We start from the raw sequence: 17,942 nt of genomic DNA, 5'->3' as shown, positions 1-17,942 counted from the left end.
GGATCATTCTTTGACCTATTCAGGTGTAATTAGGTTAGTTTCTGTGATAACAACTTAATTCAAAGGGGATGGATCTAAAAATTAATTGCCGTATTCAGAGACGAAATTTATTGTGAGTCTCAACAAGACAAAGCGGAAAAATTCAGGGACAGTGATAGTTTCTGAAGCATCCTGAACAGCTGCTTTGCCTTTTCCTGGTATTTTAAGCCTGGGACCAAAGGAGGAGCTGAATATCTGCTAACCACCATCTTCTACCTGAAAGCAAATAGGTATGAGGCGTCCAAATTTGAAAAGCAAGACGCACCTTAGAAAGCAGATCTTTCTGGGGCCAGGGGTTACTTACTGAGACCTTTCATCCATGTCCACATAAGTGATAATATGTCCATCCTGGTGAGGAATGCCTTACTCGCCCTCTCAACTTCTGGAATAGTCTCCCAGGGAAAGATAGGTTGATTTCTTCTACAAGTTGCACATGCATACTAAGTGTCTCAATGTTCATAGTGAAAAATAATGTTTTCTAATGTCTTTTGTCTTTAAACAAACTCCTAGGATACTTGAGGCTAGTGATAATCACACTCCAGTTTTTTGATGAGATTAATTTGTGATTTAACATAAATTATTTTCAGAGCTGAAGTTTAGGTTCTGCTGTTGCTTCATAACTTTTAAGATAAATAGCTGGGTAAAAGTGTTGAAAATGGGAACTGTTTCTTGTGAAAGCATGAGTCTGGTGAAGAGAGCTGCAAAACTCAGGGACTTTGAGAAGATGAAGATTTCACCTATGATGTCTTCTCCTGTCCTACCCCTGGGACTACTTTCCTAACAAACATGTTTAGCCTCTCTGGCCTTGTTTTGCCATGCCTAAAGAGGGGATAAAAATATATATATCAATCACTGTAAGGATCTTAGAATATCTTTTGCCGCAAAATAGAGTAGAGTGTGAAGTGGTGTGGATCCTTGTGTCTCAGGTGGAATTACATTGCTTCCCCCATCTGCTTGAGACAGCCCTGCTTGGCTTGCTACCTCTCGGCTCAGTCCTGGGCCGGCCTCTGGCCATTCTGAACACTGAGGCTGTGGCTGAACATCCCAGCTCTCCAGCCGCTCTCCACAGCCTCGCTGGATCATCTACCGTGCCTTGAGGGGAAGGATTTTATTGGAAGCCAGATCTTAGAAATAAAAAAGAAGCAGGTTATCTTATCCAGCATTTGACAGATTTTCTTTGGCAATTGCAGGTGCAAGGACTAAAGATCAGGCTCAGCATACACAGGTTCTGTTTAGGTTTCAAAGAGGGCAAAATAATTTCAGATCCATGCATCTTTCTGACTGCCCTATCAGTGCCCTTTTGCTTTTTTAACTCAGATGTACTTCCCCACCCCTCCTCCCCCCACTTTCTGTGTTCGTTCCCTTTACAGATTAGAAAAGAGGAGTTACAGAGCTATAATCTTTACTGTTTCCAACTTCCTCAACTTCTTTTTAAATAATTCTGAGTTAACCATGGAGCACTGCTTGCTGGCATCCTTCCTCTATGCGCTTGACAGTGCTAGACAGCGATCTTACCCTTTTTCTTCACCAGGAGATCATTTGAGTCAACTGCAGTGAATGTAAAGCTGAATGCCTGTGAATTCTGCCATACATTATGCAAGGCATTTGAGATTGTGTATAACTGTTGTTTAGCAAAGACGTGATTTCTGCTGTTTATAAAGACTTCCTGGTGCCTGTGAGAATGATAGCAGTAATACGCAACGGAAAGTTTGTGAGTGGTTTGAATATTCCTCCCCCATACTAGTAATTAGATTTTAAAAGATTTTATAGAGTGGAGCAGCTTCAGAAACAATTCTTTTCTTACTACTATAAACAAGGGGTAGCTGAAAGATGTGTAATGATTTCCCTCCTCAGTAATACAGCTTAATGCATAGAAATTAATCATGTTTTATAAAAGCTGATGGGCAACACTGATTTTTACAAGTGACTGTTTCATTAGCTCAGATATTATTACTGATTAATTTTATGGTAGGGCCAAGCAGATCTATTTGCTTTATCTCAGGATTGCTCACAATGCATAGCAGCCACTGATGCCAATTTTAGTATGTAATATGTGCTATATTACAGGATTTTGTTTCATATGACTTTATTAACAGGAAGATTATGGATTTCTGTATTTAGGTTTACCTAATGATATTAGCCTATAATGTGAGAGAACCAGTGTGCATTTGTGTGTGCAACACCAGTTTTCCTTGTAAAGATCCTTGTAACAGCCTGTTTTATTCTGAATGCTTAAATGGCCTTGCGATCGCTTGAGCAGTGCTAGGTAAGCCTTTTTTCTCTAGCTGCTGACTTATGCTGGCTGTTTATTCAAATTACAGATACAATTAAACAAAGTGCCTTAAAATTGTACTGGTAAAAACTGGCAGCATTATTTCTGCCTGGGCTGATAAACAGTACTTGATTTACCCAAACTGTTCTACCACCCACCTTCCTTCCGGCTAGAAGTAGGATGTCATGGCAAAATGACAAACGTTCCCTGTTTAATAGTTGTTCATGACAAACTGCTTCACATTTCCTTCTGAGGAAAAGTAAAATTTTTAAGCTTGATAATTCCTTCACGTTTTCTACATGTCACAAAAACCCTTTGATATTTCATAATCTTCTCTTTGAAAATGGTAGTGTTGAGGTACAACATGTTATACCCCGTCCATAACTCTCCTAGGGAAAATCTTCACTTATGTAGGGTTTCAAGATCAAAAAACAAGGCACATAGATTGTATAATATCTGTGCTATAGGAATATGCAATATCGCAAGGGATGTTATAGTTCTTCTACAGTGTAGTTGGGGTATGTGATTTGTAGGAAATAGTTAAACCAAGCGTTGTTTGCATAGTCCAAGTATAGAGAAAGTAATTTCACAAGAGTCATAAGTTGGAAAAGACCTCTAAGATCATCAAGTCCAACCATCCACCCAACACCACCATACCTACTAAACCGTATCCCAAAGTGCCACATCTACATGTTTTTTGAACACCTCCAGGGATGGGGACTCCACCACTTCCCTGGGCAGCCTGTTCCAATGCCTGACCACTCTTTCAGGAAAGAGGTTTTTCCTAATATCTAATCTAAACCTCCCCTGACGCAACTTGAGGCCGTTGCCTCTCGTCCTGTTGCTAGTTACCTGGGAGAAGAGATCAACACCTGCCTCACTACAACCTCCTTTCAGGTAGCTGTAGAGAGCAATAAGGTCCCCCCTCAGCCTCCTCTTCTCCAGACTGAACAGCCCCAGCTCCCTTAGCCGCTCTTCATAAGACTTGTTCTCTAGACCCTTCACCAGCCTCATTGCCCTTCTCTGGACACGCTCCAGCCCCTCCATGTCCTTCTTGTGGTGAGGGCCCCAAAACTGAACACAGTACTTGAGGTGCGGCCTCACCAGTGCTGAGTACAGGGGCACCATCACCTCCCTACTCCTGCTGGCCACACTATTTCTGATCTAAGCCAGGATGCCGTTGGCCGCCTTGGCCACCTGGGCACACTGCTGGCTCATGCTCAGCTGGCTGTTGACCAACATCCCCAGGTCCTTTTCCACCGGGCAGCTTTCCAGCCACTCCTCCCCAAGCCTGTAGCTTGGCATGGGGTGGTTGTGACTCAAGGGCAGGACCCAGCACTTGGCCTTGTTGAACCTCATACAGGTGGCCTCGGCCTATCGATCCAGTCTGTCCAGATCCCTCTGCAGACCCTTCCTAACCTTGAGCAGATTGACACTCCCACCCAGCTTGTTGTCATCTGCAAGGGAGCACTCAATCCCCTTACCCAGATGATTGCAAAGGATGTTAAACAAGACCGGACCCAAAACTGGTGGGAACACCACTCGTGACCGGCTGCCAGCTGGATTTGACTCCATTCACCACCACTCTCTTGGCTCGGCCATTCAGCCAGTTCTTTATCCAGCAGAGAGTACACCCATCCAAACCATGGGCAGCTAGTTTATGTGGGCAGAGCCTCCTTGCATTGCTGTGAAAGTTTTTTAATAGATCAGATGAGAGCAGGCAGCTTTCTCCTTTGCGTACACCTCCTATTCTTGTTCCTGACCTCATTCCATGAGACCAGGGAACTTCTTATCGGACTCCTCTTACTTCCTAATCTTTCCTTGTTGAACATAGCAAATCTTCTTAATGGATAACCTCTCTAGCAAATTCTTCTAAGGGATTATTAAGTATCTGGACTGTGAAATTTTGTGGAGACTTTTGAAACAGAAGTGGAAAGCTGTAAACACAACACATACATTATAGTCACATGTTCTGTGATTAAACTATTTGAGGTTTGTAACATCTAAGGGACAAAGTAAAATTGAGACTATGTTTGTAGGAAAATTACTTTTTTGGAGTCAAAGATTCCAGGGATTTCTGTCTGAGATCTTGTGCAAGCTCCATGTTAACTTGCCTGATTGCAGAGGTTAGGACAATAAATCTCTGCGCAGGCAGGAGCCCACGAGGTCCTGGGACGGAGGAGGACTGCAGCTCAGAGTGGTGGGGATACACTCAGAGCATGCCGCTGAAGGACGGAGACAGTCGAGGGGCTGGATGGCACACTCAAGGGCCAGCCTGACCGGGAGCCTTCATACACGTTTCCCCAAAATTTTAATGTAATGTATCTTAATTCTAATAACTGAGTCATACTATCATGGGAGACTTGTGATGAGGTTCCTCCGTGGGTCTTTTCTCAGCCAGGAGTGATGTTGGTTGAGATTTGCTTTTATTGCTACAATTTATCAAGCACTATTCCAGTTTATCCAGTGTGCATGACACATGGCGAGGTAGGTTAAGACCAGAACTTTGTGGCTGTTAATACCAAACAGTTAGGCAAGAAAATGCGGAATACAGTTTGAGAAAGCATCAGTCATTTTAACTACACACAGGTTTATTGTTGATGGATTTTTTTCCATACAATCACAACATTGCAAAAATCCTTTAATCAGAAACTGATTTTTTACCATGTTTCATTTTCAGTGTCTAGGTTTTTTTAAAGGTTTTTCTTGATTCTTTTGGCTTTCTTTCTGTTTAAGTCATAGTCCTGTCCTTTGCCACTATTTTTTGTACCTGTTTTTAGGAGAATTTTCCTTCTGTCTGCACCCACCAGTGCCATTTCCTGCTTTGAAAGCGAATAATAATTATCTGCTCTTTGAATATAACTTTATCAACAGCTGTAGCTGATTTTGAGCACATATCTTATGGCGATAGCATAATTCCTTACTTGCCGGTAAGAAAGGAATGTAGGACTTTGCCTTGGTCAAAATACATAGAATCTACTCTTTATTTCTCATCTAGTAAGGGCTTTAGCTGTCAGTGACCTAATATGTTTTTGAAAAATCCAAATTTTGGTAGCCTTTAGCTTTGAAGGATTCAGAAAAGGGTAGTGTATTACAATTGTTCAATCTAGACACTAGATCTAGAAAGATAAGAATACAGAAAAATTCAGCTTTTCCCCTTTTCAGAAAAAGGTAGACCTTCCCCTTGCTGTAGTCTTCTGAGGTTCCTCTGCCTTATGTGATTTTTTTTTTTTTTTAAATAACTGCCTGTGTTTCAAAGGTTACTTGAATGAATATTTGTTCCATATATAAGTTGCCCTTCAGGTAACTTGCACCTTTTTAAACATCATGCAGACAATCCAACACTTTTGATAACACTTGCCAGTTAGATACTAGATACTACAGAGGGTTAGAGGTAGGGGAGAAAGAGAAGGACCAGAGCAAAAGTTTTATCATAATATTTACACATACATATTCCCAGTGCTGAGGAACCAGGAGTCATTCTTTAGTTTGGTGAGGCTTTTTGGTTTTCTACAAACAAACACAGTTTACCCGCATGAAAACACAAGAATTGCTTAAGTGTTCTGTGCTGAATTTCATCAGCCCTCTAACCTGAACTGTCTGACCTCGTAGAAGTGTTTCTCTTCCTGTATTTTTCCCTGTACTTTGCCCTATAGTCTTCACGTCAGAATTAATTTTGGCCATGTTTACAGAGCTGAAGGCAAGGTGGCCTTGAACCTTGCTGCCACTGGGAGCCAGCTGGCTGGAGGGCATCTCTGACCACCTTACATCTGATGAGCTGGACTTCTCGGCGGGTCCCATTAAATGCACCGAGCACCACGCAGGCAGGGTCACGCTTGCAGCTCAGAGGCAGCTTGTGCCTGGCAGTTCAGAGCAACAGCACAGAGAGCTCACGCCTGCCTGTCATTTCCTGGGCAGAAAGAGCTTCACATGACCACAGTCTCCCTCCTTCTGGGGACTCAAACAAGGAAGGCGTTTAATAATTTTCTGTACTTACCTGTACTAACTGTTATTTGAACCCCTGTCTCATATCATAATGTTTTCCTTTTGCTGGGGTTTCTTTTTGCTTACCTTATAACAAATTATTGAAACCTTTTATTGTGACTTATCATGTGCTTTGCTAATTAAAACTCATTTTCTGTTTTAACTTTTCTGCTTTTGTCTGCAGATGCTTGGTATCGCAGGGGGGCTTAGACACATCCTTTGTAGCATATACATTAACTTGTGCTTTTTCCGTGATCTCTTTTGCGTGTTTAGCTGATTGGAGATTGCCAGTGTGGTTACACTGGCCTGTCACCACGCTTTCCTTCTAAAGGTACTTGGACGTTTAGCATGATCTCCTTCAGTAACTGCCATCTCCTTGCCATCTACTTGTCCCTCAGTTTACTTTCCTGAGAGATCTCCTCTGCCTGTTCCCTGAAGCTGCTGGCCCTCGTGCTGCTGTGCTCATCTTTGCAGAATACCAATCTCATCCCGCACTTGCTTTCACTCCAAGCACTACACACCTGCAAAGTCTTGGTGAAGTATTCTCTAATGGAACAAAATCTATTTTATCTGTTGCCTTGAAAGTTTCATTCAGCTTCAGAAAGGAAGAAGTATCCTCGGTGCATTTACACACCTTTCAATCCTTCAGAAAAATCTTGGCTACCTTTGCCTCCTAGTGAGCTGAAGTGATGTTCCACAGCACTGAAGATCCTGCCGCCTTTCTCATACTTTGTTTAGCACCCACAATCCCTCCACCACCACTGTGCAAGTCCCAATAAAAGTTCAATGTGTTATTTTAACTGAATACTGAAAATGGTAATATCAGATTTGTCCTTGGTTGATAAAATCTCTGTGAGAGCCTCTCAGAACTATTTCTTGCAGTATTCTTACTGGCTGGGGGTAGATTTTCAGTTACATATGAAAAAAACTGTCCTCCTCTTACATCATAAACATATAGTCATGAATATATAGTATTTCCTCATAGCCTGGTGTGAAACGAATGCCAAAAGCAATTTTGGGATTTGCTCAAAATCAGAAGACAGAATTTATTTTTTAATCTCAGCTGGGATGGAAGTATATGTAGTTTGTTAAGAGAAATCCTAAGTATATATGAGGAGTTTTAATATGGAATTTGTAGCAGGTATACCCACAGTTGGAAGAATCTCTGTCTCTACTTCTGAGAGGGCTCTTCCCCTGCACCTTTCTCCAGCCATCCTCCACCACAACTGCTACTCCTCCCTAAATAAAATCTGAGTCCCAGCCAGCTTCAGCTCAGGAGCTGCCTGAGTGGATATGGTTTCTATGTATTTAGCAACCCTCGCTGCATCCTTTTTCCAGAAGCTCAGCTTGAACCCATAAACAGAGGTTAAAGTTGTTGTTAGCAGGAAAATGATGTAGTTGTGCTCTTCTTCTTGGGCCTCTCCCAAGGTACACTTCATGCCTCTAAGCAAGGACTGTTCTCCATCCCTGAGTCTGAGAATATATATTTAAATTATGATGACTTTATGCTTTATGTAATTGACATTATTAAATCACTTTTATAGCTTCTTGCTTCTCCAGGATTCGCTGAGTGCTGCCATTCATTGTTTAGGGGTTCCTCTTCTTCTTTCCATTTGTGCTTTTACTGGTCACTTTGATTTCAGTGCCATTGTGAAGGAACAGTTGATAGGAGAATGACTTCTTGCTGCTCCATTACACAAAACAGCTTACCAGAAAACACATCCCAGCCTTTGAAGTTAGCTTCTGATAGTTTCTTTTTTACCCTTTAACTCATTGCTGTTGCTTGATAAATAGCAAGTTCTAAATTTCTCCTATTGAAGTTGATAGGTCATTGTTACAATAGAGATTTTTCACAATATATATTTAACCTGACAGTAGGTGTGAATGTGTCACCCTTCAGCTCTGTTGGTTTCCAGATTAACGTTAAAACAATTTTGAGGGACGTGGGCAGCAAGAGAGGTTACTGCTTTTGCAGCTGGGAGATCTTTGAGAAAAACCAGTAAGAAACAGAGAGTAAAGCAGAAGTTTTTCCTAAGGAAGCATTTGTGTTTTGAAATACCACTCAGACCAGTCCACGTATTTAATGAGATTAATTCATCTGCTCAGATAAGATATATTTTTCTGTATATGTGTGTATGCATATATATATATGAAAGTGTTATGTATAAAATACCGTAATCCTTTGCATTTAAAAAAAAAGTTGCCATTTGAAAAATTATGTGTATGAAAAATGCCTATATGGTCTTGTAGTCTTCATCTGGTAGAACTGAATTATCTTAACAATACACCCTTATTGTGTATTTGTCATTACACAATAGCGCAGTTTTAATAAGGATACTATTGAACTAGTTATTGACACTTTTATTTGCTTTCCATTAAAAAAAACCATATTTTAAATCACAATGGCTAGACAATTAGAAAAAAAATAGACTTGAACAAATGAAAAGAACGTTGATAACTTTGTGAAAACAGGTTGTGTTTCGTGGCATTTCTAAACAAATAACTCCTAGGAAAGAGTATTGAATATTAATATATACTCATGAAAACTCTCCAAAATCAAGAACTGAATGTAGCCTAAAGTATCTTCAGTCTTTTCACCTTCTAAAACTGATTCTTCGGGACATGTGAGAGGTATGTTACTAGGGAAGATGAAAAAGACAACCTCACTACCTAACCTTGTGTTTTTTGTTCCCTTAACTTTAAGAATATGAAGAACAATTTGTTCTTCTTTTTCAATGCCATTCTGACACTAGTGCAATAAACAAGCATAAAAAAGTAATTTTCTGTTTTGATGCCTATTTCAGAATTGTCAAGTTAACGGTACAATAGATCTACCAAAAATGTAAATTAACTCTGAAAACCAGTATCAATCCAAGGACTGTATAATGCTTACATTGTCTAACTTGAGTTCCCTACTTTTTTGTTTTGTCTATAGACACCCTATTTTTGGCCATCAAATTGTTGGGAGCCGGAAAACACAGACTATGGTCAGTGTAGAAATCTTTCCTATTTCTTTCGGGAATTATGTATTATATGAATGAACACATCATTGCAGTCTGTCTTGTTTAATCATCCCACTGTTAAAAACATAATTATATGTCATATGATTCCTGTGCAAGAATTGCTGCTATTGAAATGAATGTGTTGTTACCTTTTTAAAAATCTACTGAAAGTTTATTAAAGTCAGATTTGGATTTGACCTGAGGAATAAAAAAAAACGCTCAAAACTCATCAAAAACTCCCTTGCCATTTACATCTTCTGTTTGCTCCAACAAGTGTAATTATTTACAGTGACAAAGTCTCAGTGAAGCGGAGGACACCTAATTGATGGTTGTGCCATAGTTCTTCTCAGACTAAGACCCAAAGATGTGCCTAGGTTTGATCTCTTATTTCTGATATACGTCAAGTGGAAATTTATTTATTATGGAAACTAGTGTGGCTCTAATATAAACTATATTAGAAAATACCTTGTTTATTTGCCTGTTTCTTGGGGTTTTATTCATAAATTACACATTGTAATTACTGATGTGTGCTTAGGCAGGAAAATCCAAAGATATTAGGTAGTAAAGTATTACAAAAAAACTCATAAAAAATTATAACCAAAATTAGGTGCCTCTGTACACCAAACAGTGACTGAATTGTTAAAGAAAATGGATTATCTATGAACAGTCTCCTGTTCATTCTAATCCAGACTGTAAATACTCAGCTCATCTGATGACCAGGTAACTTATTTAAGTAACTAAGCATGCACGTGATAGGTTACCTTATCAAAAACTAAAACTTTGAAAGTCTCTATTTACAGCTTTTCAGAAATATAGATGCGTGTTCACTTGTAATATGGATTCAATCTCAGCCTTTGGGAGCTGAAGACTGCAGGGATGGATGGGTCCAATAGACGCTTCATTCCTTTCCTCAGCGGACACAGTTTTATTTCATATATGTTGCTAAATAAAACAATTCCAAGCTGAGACTCTCAGCAGAGCTGGGTGCCTTCAAGGTAGAGTTTAAAAATGGTGACAGTTTCCTCATTGTATAGAAGGAGAAAAATGTTCATCTTTCTTTAAAATACTGAGATTTGAAGATGCCAAGCAAATAATTATTGAAAGCCACAAAGGAAGAGTAATTCATATCATACCTGAGTGATTAGCCACTCCATATGAAGAAATTGGTTGCTGAAGGAGAAATGCTTGATTTACCATGTATTAGAATGTTTTTTCCTTTCCTTGAAAGTGTTATTTGCTTTTCTCAGAGGAGCACTTCAGTATAGTCTCCTAATATGTTAAAGATCAGAAAGTAATTTACTATGGTTCTAAGAGACAATGAGTTGCTCAGCTGTAATGTGTATTTCATTACCAGGGGGGATTTTAATAAGTAAATATATGCTTAACAGGTCTGAACTTGAGATCAGGCTGAGAAAGTTTCTGTTAATATCCTTTAATCTAAATTAGGAGACACTAACTTTCTAGTCACAGCTAAACACTGGATTAGGGAATGAATTACATACCTTAGTCAATAAATAGGATCTTATATAATCTGTCCAGTTTTTGCATGCCAGAAATACAGAATTAAACTTGGGATCAGTTTCTTCATCGTTCTGGGAGATGCCTTTGTTAAGCAGTAGACTCATTTGAGAGCTTTTGAGATTTAAATATTAGACCTGTAAAATATGTTCCAGTTGGTGAATTTAAGCACTTCTGTTGCAGAGGGGTGAAGGAATGAAAAGCCCCAGCCCTGCCATCTCATTGCTCCTTCCAAGCCATGAGCCAAAGGTGCAACCCTGTAAGAAACCCAGCTGCAGCTACCCCATGCAACAGGGTCAGAGCATTGCACTATATCTGCTCAAGGTGGCTGTGTGTCACCAGAATTGGCTAATGCTAGAGCATTTGCACAAAAATAAATTTTTAAGACAACTTTTCAACAGTGTTCTTATTAGGTTAGCATCTTCCCAGTCCAAGAAATTAGTATTTGCCTTGTAGCCTGAGAATCCTTCTATCATGGGGTTACAGCATTGGTGGACAAAGTATGGGCAGCTGACATTGTGTACCTGGGCTTGTGCAAGGCATTCGACACTGTCCCGCATGATGTCCTTATCTCTAAATTGGAAGTACATGGATTTGACAGATGGACCGCTTGTTGGATAACTAACTGGTTCAGTAGACGCACTCAGAGAGTTGCAGTCAATGGCTCGATGTCCAGGTGGAGACCAGTGATGAGTGGTGTACCTCAGGGGTCAGTACTGGCCCCAGTGCTGTTTAATATCTTTGTCGGGGTCATGGACAGTGGGACTGAGTGCACCCTCAGCAAGTTTGCCAATGACACCAAGCTGTGTGGTGTGGTTGACACGCTGGAGGGAAGGGATGCCATTCAGAGGGACCTGGACAGGCTGCAGCAGTGGGTCTGCGTGAACCGCATGAAGTTCAACAAGGGCAAATGCAAGGTCCTGCACGTGGGTTGGGGCAATCCCAAACACAGGCTGGGCGGAGAGTGGCTTGAGAGCAGCCATGAGGGGAAGGACTTGGGGGCACAGGTGGATGAGAAGCTCAACATGAGCCGGCAATGTGCACTTGCAGCCCAGAAGGCCAACCGTATCCTGGGCTGCATCAAGAGAAGCGTGGCCAGCAGGTCGAGGGAGGTGATTCTGCCCCTTTACTCCGCTCTCATGAGACCACACCTGGAGCACTGCATCCAGCTCTGGAGCCCCTAACATGAGAAGGACATGGATGTGTTGGAGCGGGTCCAGAGCAGGGCCACGAAGATGATCAGGGGGCTGGAGTACCTCTCCTACAAGGACGAGCTAAGAGAGTTGGGGCTGTTCAGCCTGGAGAAGAGAAGGCTCCGAGGTGACCTTATAGCAGCCTGCCAGTACCTGAAGGGGGCCTACAGGAAGAATGGAGAGGGACTTTTCACAAGGGCCTGTAGTGATGATAGGACAAGGGGAAACGGCTGTAAACTAAAAGAGGGCAGATTTAGATTAGATATTAGGAAGAAATTCTTCACCATGAGGGTGGTGAGGCACTGGCACAGGTTGCCCAGAGAAGCTGTGGCTGCCCCCTCCCTGGCAGTGTTCAAGACCAGGCTGGATGGAGCTTTGAGCAACCTGGTCTAGTGGAAGATGTCCCTGCTCGTGGCAGGTGGGTTGGAACCAGATGAGCTTTAAGGTGCTTTCCAACCCAAACCATTCTATGATTCTGTGATTATGTGATTCTATACCTTTCTATGAGTTTAAAGAGAGGGTAGATTAGGGGCGGACTGAATAGAGCTGCTTGCAAAAAGGATCACATCACTGTTGCAAGCAATGGTCATCAGAGGAATACAGAAAAACCAAACAGGTAATATTCAAGAATGCAAAATAAATCTAAAGTGTGATTGAAACAATTTGAGGATATTAAAGGATAAATTCCACCTCAAATACACGCCAAAGAGGTTCTGCAGATTTTCACAGTAATTCTGTTACTTCCTAGAAAATATAATAAATAGAATTTATGTTATTACAGATACGCAAATGCATTTCATGCTTGCCATGTATTATGGTGCTGTGCAGTGCTTCCGTTTTCATGAGCTGGTCCTGAACAAGCTTGAAACTGCACCTTCTTTAACTAATGACTGTGGTAGGCATTAGGAGTCTCTCAAGGCCAGCAAGAAGTAGGCTTTCTCTGTATTCCTCCTTTATCAAAGTTATTAACAAAGCAAAGCACTTTCTTTGTTATAGACCTAATTTTACAAGTCTTGAAAACACACTACAGATTTATTTTAATTTAAAAATTAGTCCCAACCGTTTTCCATTACTCAACCATAGGTGGGCTACTGTCCAGAGTGTAGCATACTTCCAGGAAAGCAATTAATCTTAAGCTAGAAATTAAATGAGATTGAAATACTGCATGTGTTAATTTATTACCAGAGCTAACTCAAAAACAAATAATATTTACATCTTTTTATAATACGTTAGTATCTTCTCTAAAATATAATTTCTTATTCCATGTGAGCTGGTAATATCAAATATTTTCACTAAAACATATTTCTCTGAAGAAAATGTGAAGAAAAAAGGCATGAAAAGAGAATCTTCTAAAATGTCAATAATCTGGAGACCCGTTCTCATAATAAAGCTACACTGCAGTGCTAGCTATGTGATGGTGGCAAAAAGAGGGCTTGGATTAATTTATTGTATGTCAGAGTGGAATCGTGTAGCCTTTGGTTTTGATTTTAACTATCAAAATATTGACTGTCTGATCATTCTGAGATTACTAAGAAACTGTTAATTTTCACAGAATGCTGAAAATCTCCCTCCCTTTTTCTTGAAAATAGTGCTAGAAGAGAACTCAGGAGAGATGCCTCAAATGGCAAATAATTCTTAAAAAGGCAGGTTTGTACATTCCATCTGTTGAAGATACTTGGTTTAATGCCATATGTCTTGGAGTCCACCCGTGCGGGACATGTTGTTCTGTGTAGAATCCCGTTGGTTTCAGTGGGAAAAGACATATACAGATTATTATTATTATTATTATTATTATTATTATTAAGGCCAGTGTAGTTCAAATCACTTTTTATTTCCTGTGAGTTAAGTCATGTTCCTGAATTATGATTTGGTTTTGTGACAAGTAGAGTTGGATCTCAGTTCAGAAAGCTAGCCCTGGAAATGAACGCAGCTAATGGCTGACCATGCAACCTACCTGTAATCATCTCTTTTCTTACAGATGTAATTTTGTAACTGACAGACTTTTTTTCTGGAAGATTAAAAACAGTTCATGTCATTAGGAATTAATTAAATATGGGCACTTGTTAAGTCCATTGCATCTCAGAAAGGGGAAATATAATGCCACTTATGAAATTGTTATTTCATATGCATTTGGCCTCGGTTCTCATGGGACCTATCAGGTTCTCTTGGAGGTTTGGTGACTCACAGCTGTTGCAAATTTGAGGAATCTGTTCCTTACTGTTCTCTTGTTTGAATGAGATAAGAAATATGAAAAGTTAGGGGAAAATTCCATTTGCAACAAAATAGCAATTATTTTTGTGTTTGAAAAGCTCAGGCCTAAGCAAACAAATTAACATAGTTGTGACAATGTAAGAGGCTTATAAGAATTTCAGGTGTATAAAATATGAAGAGGAATTAGTAACTTTCACTCATTTTCTCTAGTGCACTTTTGTTGATGGTTAAACTCAAAAGTATCTGTGATGTACAGTTGACTTTATATTAAAAAAAGAAGCATTTTTAAAGGAGAGACAGAATAAAATATTGAAAGTGGCACAGTCCCTTATAGTGTTAAGGCGGTTTCAATGCAAATTCTTAAATTCTGCTGCTGTGGAAAGGACAAATTTTATAAATGTACATCTTTTCAGTAGCCTTCCAGGCAAAGTTGTGTGCTGTAAAGGCAATCTTCTAGGAAATTAGAGCACTTATAGGAGAAAAAAAAAAGCCTTAATTAATTGCTCCTTTTAAAAGTGTAAGCTTGCTGTCTGGAAAAGTGCTGCCTGTAAAATTCTGTGGCAGTTCTATAGATATTCATGACTGTTATCCAGTCTGAGTTACAGTAAAATAAGGAAACCATCTGCTTTTCCTGTGTGAAAGCTGTTGTCTCATAGCCATTGTTCTCCAGCATTTTTAGAAGAGCAAAATCTATCTTTTTTTAAATTTTCTTGATAATCAGCTAACAGGTCAGTCTGTGCAAAGCTTCCTTCCTAATGATACCTTCTTATTGCTTAAGGGTAAACTGACAGAGACCTCTCTGTGTTCAGCCTCTGCTGCTCCATTCCGAACACGAGCCATCGCACCTGGCTTATCTACCTCTCCTCTGTCAAACTTGTAGTCATGCTGAAGAGTACACAGTGCACAAAAAGCAGTTGCAGCCATTTTTTTCTCATATTGAAAATTTTCATATACTTTTCTCTCTAGAGTTTGTTGCCTACTTATTATATGTGCCTAGCTTCAAATCCCTTTACGAAAAATTTTTTTGTGAATTTTCTCACTCATTTGTCTTGCTGCACCTTTTATCATGGAGTAACTAGCTAGAAGAAGAACTGTACAGAGGAGGCATTATATACTTTCTTTGCCCAAATGCTCAGGCAAGACTTCCTTGGCAATAGCTTATTAGTAAGCAATTTGTTTGAGAAATATTAAGCCTTATTGCTTACCTGAACTCTGCTGGAAAACTGCATGTACTCAGCATCTCTCCAAATCAATCCATAAATATGAGTCAGTAGCTTGGGGGAAAAATGGTAGCAGAATAGCATTTCTTCAATATAAATTGTCAGGTATGAATAAAAATGTATTTATTAAAATTTATGCCATGAGAATCAGGAGAAATGTACCAGTGTAAATAGTTTCTGCAGAGCTCTGCAGTTCTGTAATCTTGATTCTTGATGCCCGGTTCCCATTTTTTCAACAGCTACTGTCAAACAGAGTACATCAGCGATGACTCCTACAAGCATTCCTCTTAGGTCCTGTCCTGGGTTCAGCCAGGACAGGGTTAATTTTCACCAGAATCCAGGAAGGGGCATAGCCGGGTGGACTGACCCAACCCCAACCTGGCCAAACAGAGCCAGGTATTCCATACCATGTGCCGTCGTGCTGGGTTCCGGCGGGGGTGGGGGGGCGCGGCGGGAACTCACTCGCGACTCGGGAGGGCACAGCGGCAGTGCGGTCTGGGAGAACGGCTCTGTGGGGTCATGCGGTTTGTGTCGTGTTTTTGCTGGATTTCTAGGTGCAGTAAGAAACAGACTCTTTACCCCAGACTCAAGTAATGTGCTAAACTGTTGCTAGGACTGGGTCGTGGCTCCTTAAGTGAGTGACTTTGCTTTGAGAAACTACGTATAGAGAATGTATTGTCTAAGAACTTGATGGCAGGACTAAGTGAGGAGTACAGTCTATCAAGGAGAGTTCTCCCTCAAGAAAATGTGTCTGGGGCCAGTGCTTGCTGTGCATAAAGTTTAATCTGGGCACAACTGAATCAAATGAGCTTTAGGAAAGGGACTTTGATTAGCAGAAAGATGGAAGAGGTGACACACAAAATTTTTTTCCACTCTGAATTCATGTCCCATTATATTTCTCTGCAGAGCTACGTAAAACACCCATTGGAGCTATATATTTCATATAAATGATGAAAAGAAAGTCTCACTTCAACAAGCATATCCTGAATTTTGTTCTGATCCTTGCTAATTCTGATATTGACAAACTGCCACAGTGAGGGTTCTGTAAGCAGGAGGCATTTCCTGAAGATGCATTTCAATCAGCTCACCACTTCCAAGTTTTGTACTTACCTGAATTTTTCTTTCCATGAATATGTAACATTTCGTAATATGTGAAACATGGAAAATGTGTCTGGCCAATGCATTTCTATGCATGCATATGAAAAGGTAACTGACCCATGTTCATGTTTTCTGCAACATTATTTTTAAAGCATTAATTTAAAAGTCCTTTAAAAGGCTTCTGAGGAGAAGGACTTGGGAGTGTTGGATGACAAGAAGCTCAACATGACCCAGCAGTGTGTGCCCACAGCCCAGAAGACCAACTATATCCTCTGGGCTGCATCCCCAGCAGTGTGGCCAACAGGTCGAGGCAGGGGATTCTACCCCTCTGGTCCGGTCTGGTGAGACGCCCCCCAGGAGTCTGGGGAGCCCTCAGCACGGGACAGACATGGACCTGTTGGAGTGGGGCCAGAGCACGGGACAGACATGGACCTGTTGGAGTGGGGCCAGAGGAGGGCACAAAAAAGATCTGGAACACCTCTCCCATGAAGACAGGCTGAGAGAGTTGGGACTGTTCAGCCTGGAGAGGAGAAGGTTCCACAGAGACCTTATTACAGCCTTTCAGTACTTAAAGGGGGCCTGTAGGAAAGATGGGGACAGGCTTTTTAGCAGGGCCTGTTGCAGTAGGATGAGAGGTGATGGTTTTAAGCTGAAAGAGGGTAGACTGAGATTAGATATAAGGAAGAAATTATTTACGATGAGGGTGGTGAGGCACTGGCACAGGTTGCCCAGAGAAGCTGTGGCTGCTTCCTCCCTGGCAGTGTTCAAGGCCAGGCTGGACGGGGCTTTGGGCAACCTGGTCTGGTGGAAGGTGTCCCTGCTCATGGCAGGGGGGTGGAGACTGGATGGTCTTTAAGGTCGCTTCCAACCCAAACCATTCTATGATTCTATGAAAAGCATTGATAATCTGCATCTAGGTCCCCTATAAATTCAATTTTTTACCAGAATAAGTTCTGACATAAACATAACTCATAATTTTCAGAATGCTTTCAAGTTACTGTGTTGAATAAACTAAATAGGTTTGTCTGTTTCATTATCAATATAGAAATTAGAGCTTTCAGTCCATGAAGGAAGCAGTGACAACAAATGCTTTTTCCTGTAGTCATGCACTCTCTTGCCACTGATAGCCCTTTGCCAGGTGGCTACTAATTGCCCATTTTCTCAAGTAATGGTCACCTTTTTATGCCATCCCTGTAGCAGATTTTTTTCAGTTTAGAAGAAAATACTCTCCATCTCCTGACATCCTCACCTTTGCCTTGGATTGCACATGCCCTAAGTGGTTGCTATGCCAAATCAGTGTATTTGGACTTGTTGCAGCTTCTCTTCTTAGAAGCATTTTAGCAAGTGCATTTGAGCCCCCCTTAAATCTGAGAGCCTTAAGAGGAGGTAGAAAGCTTTTTTTTTT

The 17,942-nt window shown here is 40.8% G+C and overlaps 1 protein-coding gene across 7 annotated transcripts in view; it reads left to right on the top strand.

Annotated features, from left to right (window-relative positions):
* RGS7 (regulator of G protein signaling 7) overlaps positions 1 to 17,942 on the top strand; it is a 266,918-nt gene that overhangs the window by 180,264 nt on the left and 68,712 nt on the right. For all 7 annotated transcript variants that reach the window (XM_009933299.2, XM_075412522.1, XM_075412521.1 and 4 more), the window contains one exon: positions 9,231 to 9,282. In XM_009933299.2, the coding sequence (XP_009931601.2) occupies positions 9,231 to 9,282 (52 nt within the window). The remainder of the gene's footprint in view (positions 1 to 9,230; positions 9,283 to 17,942) is intronic.

Source organism: Opisthocomus hoazin, chromosome 2, assembly GCF_030867145.1.
Source record: "Opisthocomus hoazin isolate bOpiHoa1 chromosome 2, bOpiHoa1.hap1, whole genome shotgun sequence".
In the NCBI taxonomy this organism is placed as follows: Eukaryota; Metazoa; Chordata; class Aves; order Opisthocomiformes; family Opisthocomidae; genus Opisthocomus; species Opisthocomus hoazin.
Note: the sequence above shows the minus strand (reverse complement) of the source record. Positions and strands in the feature narration are given on the sequence as shown.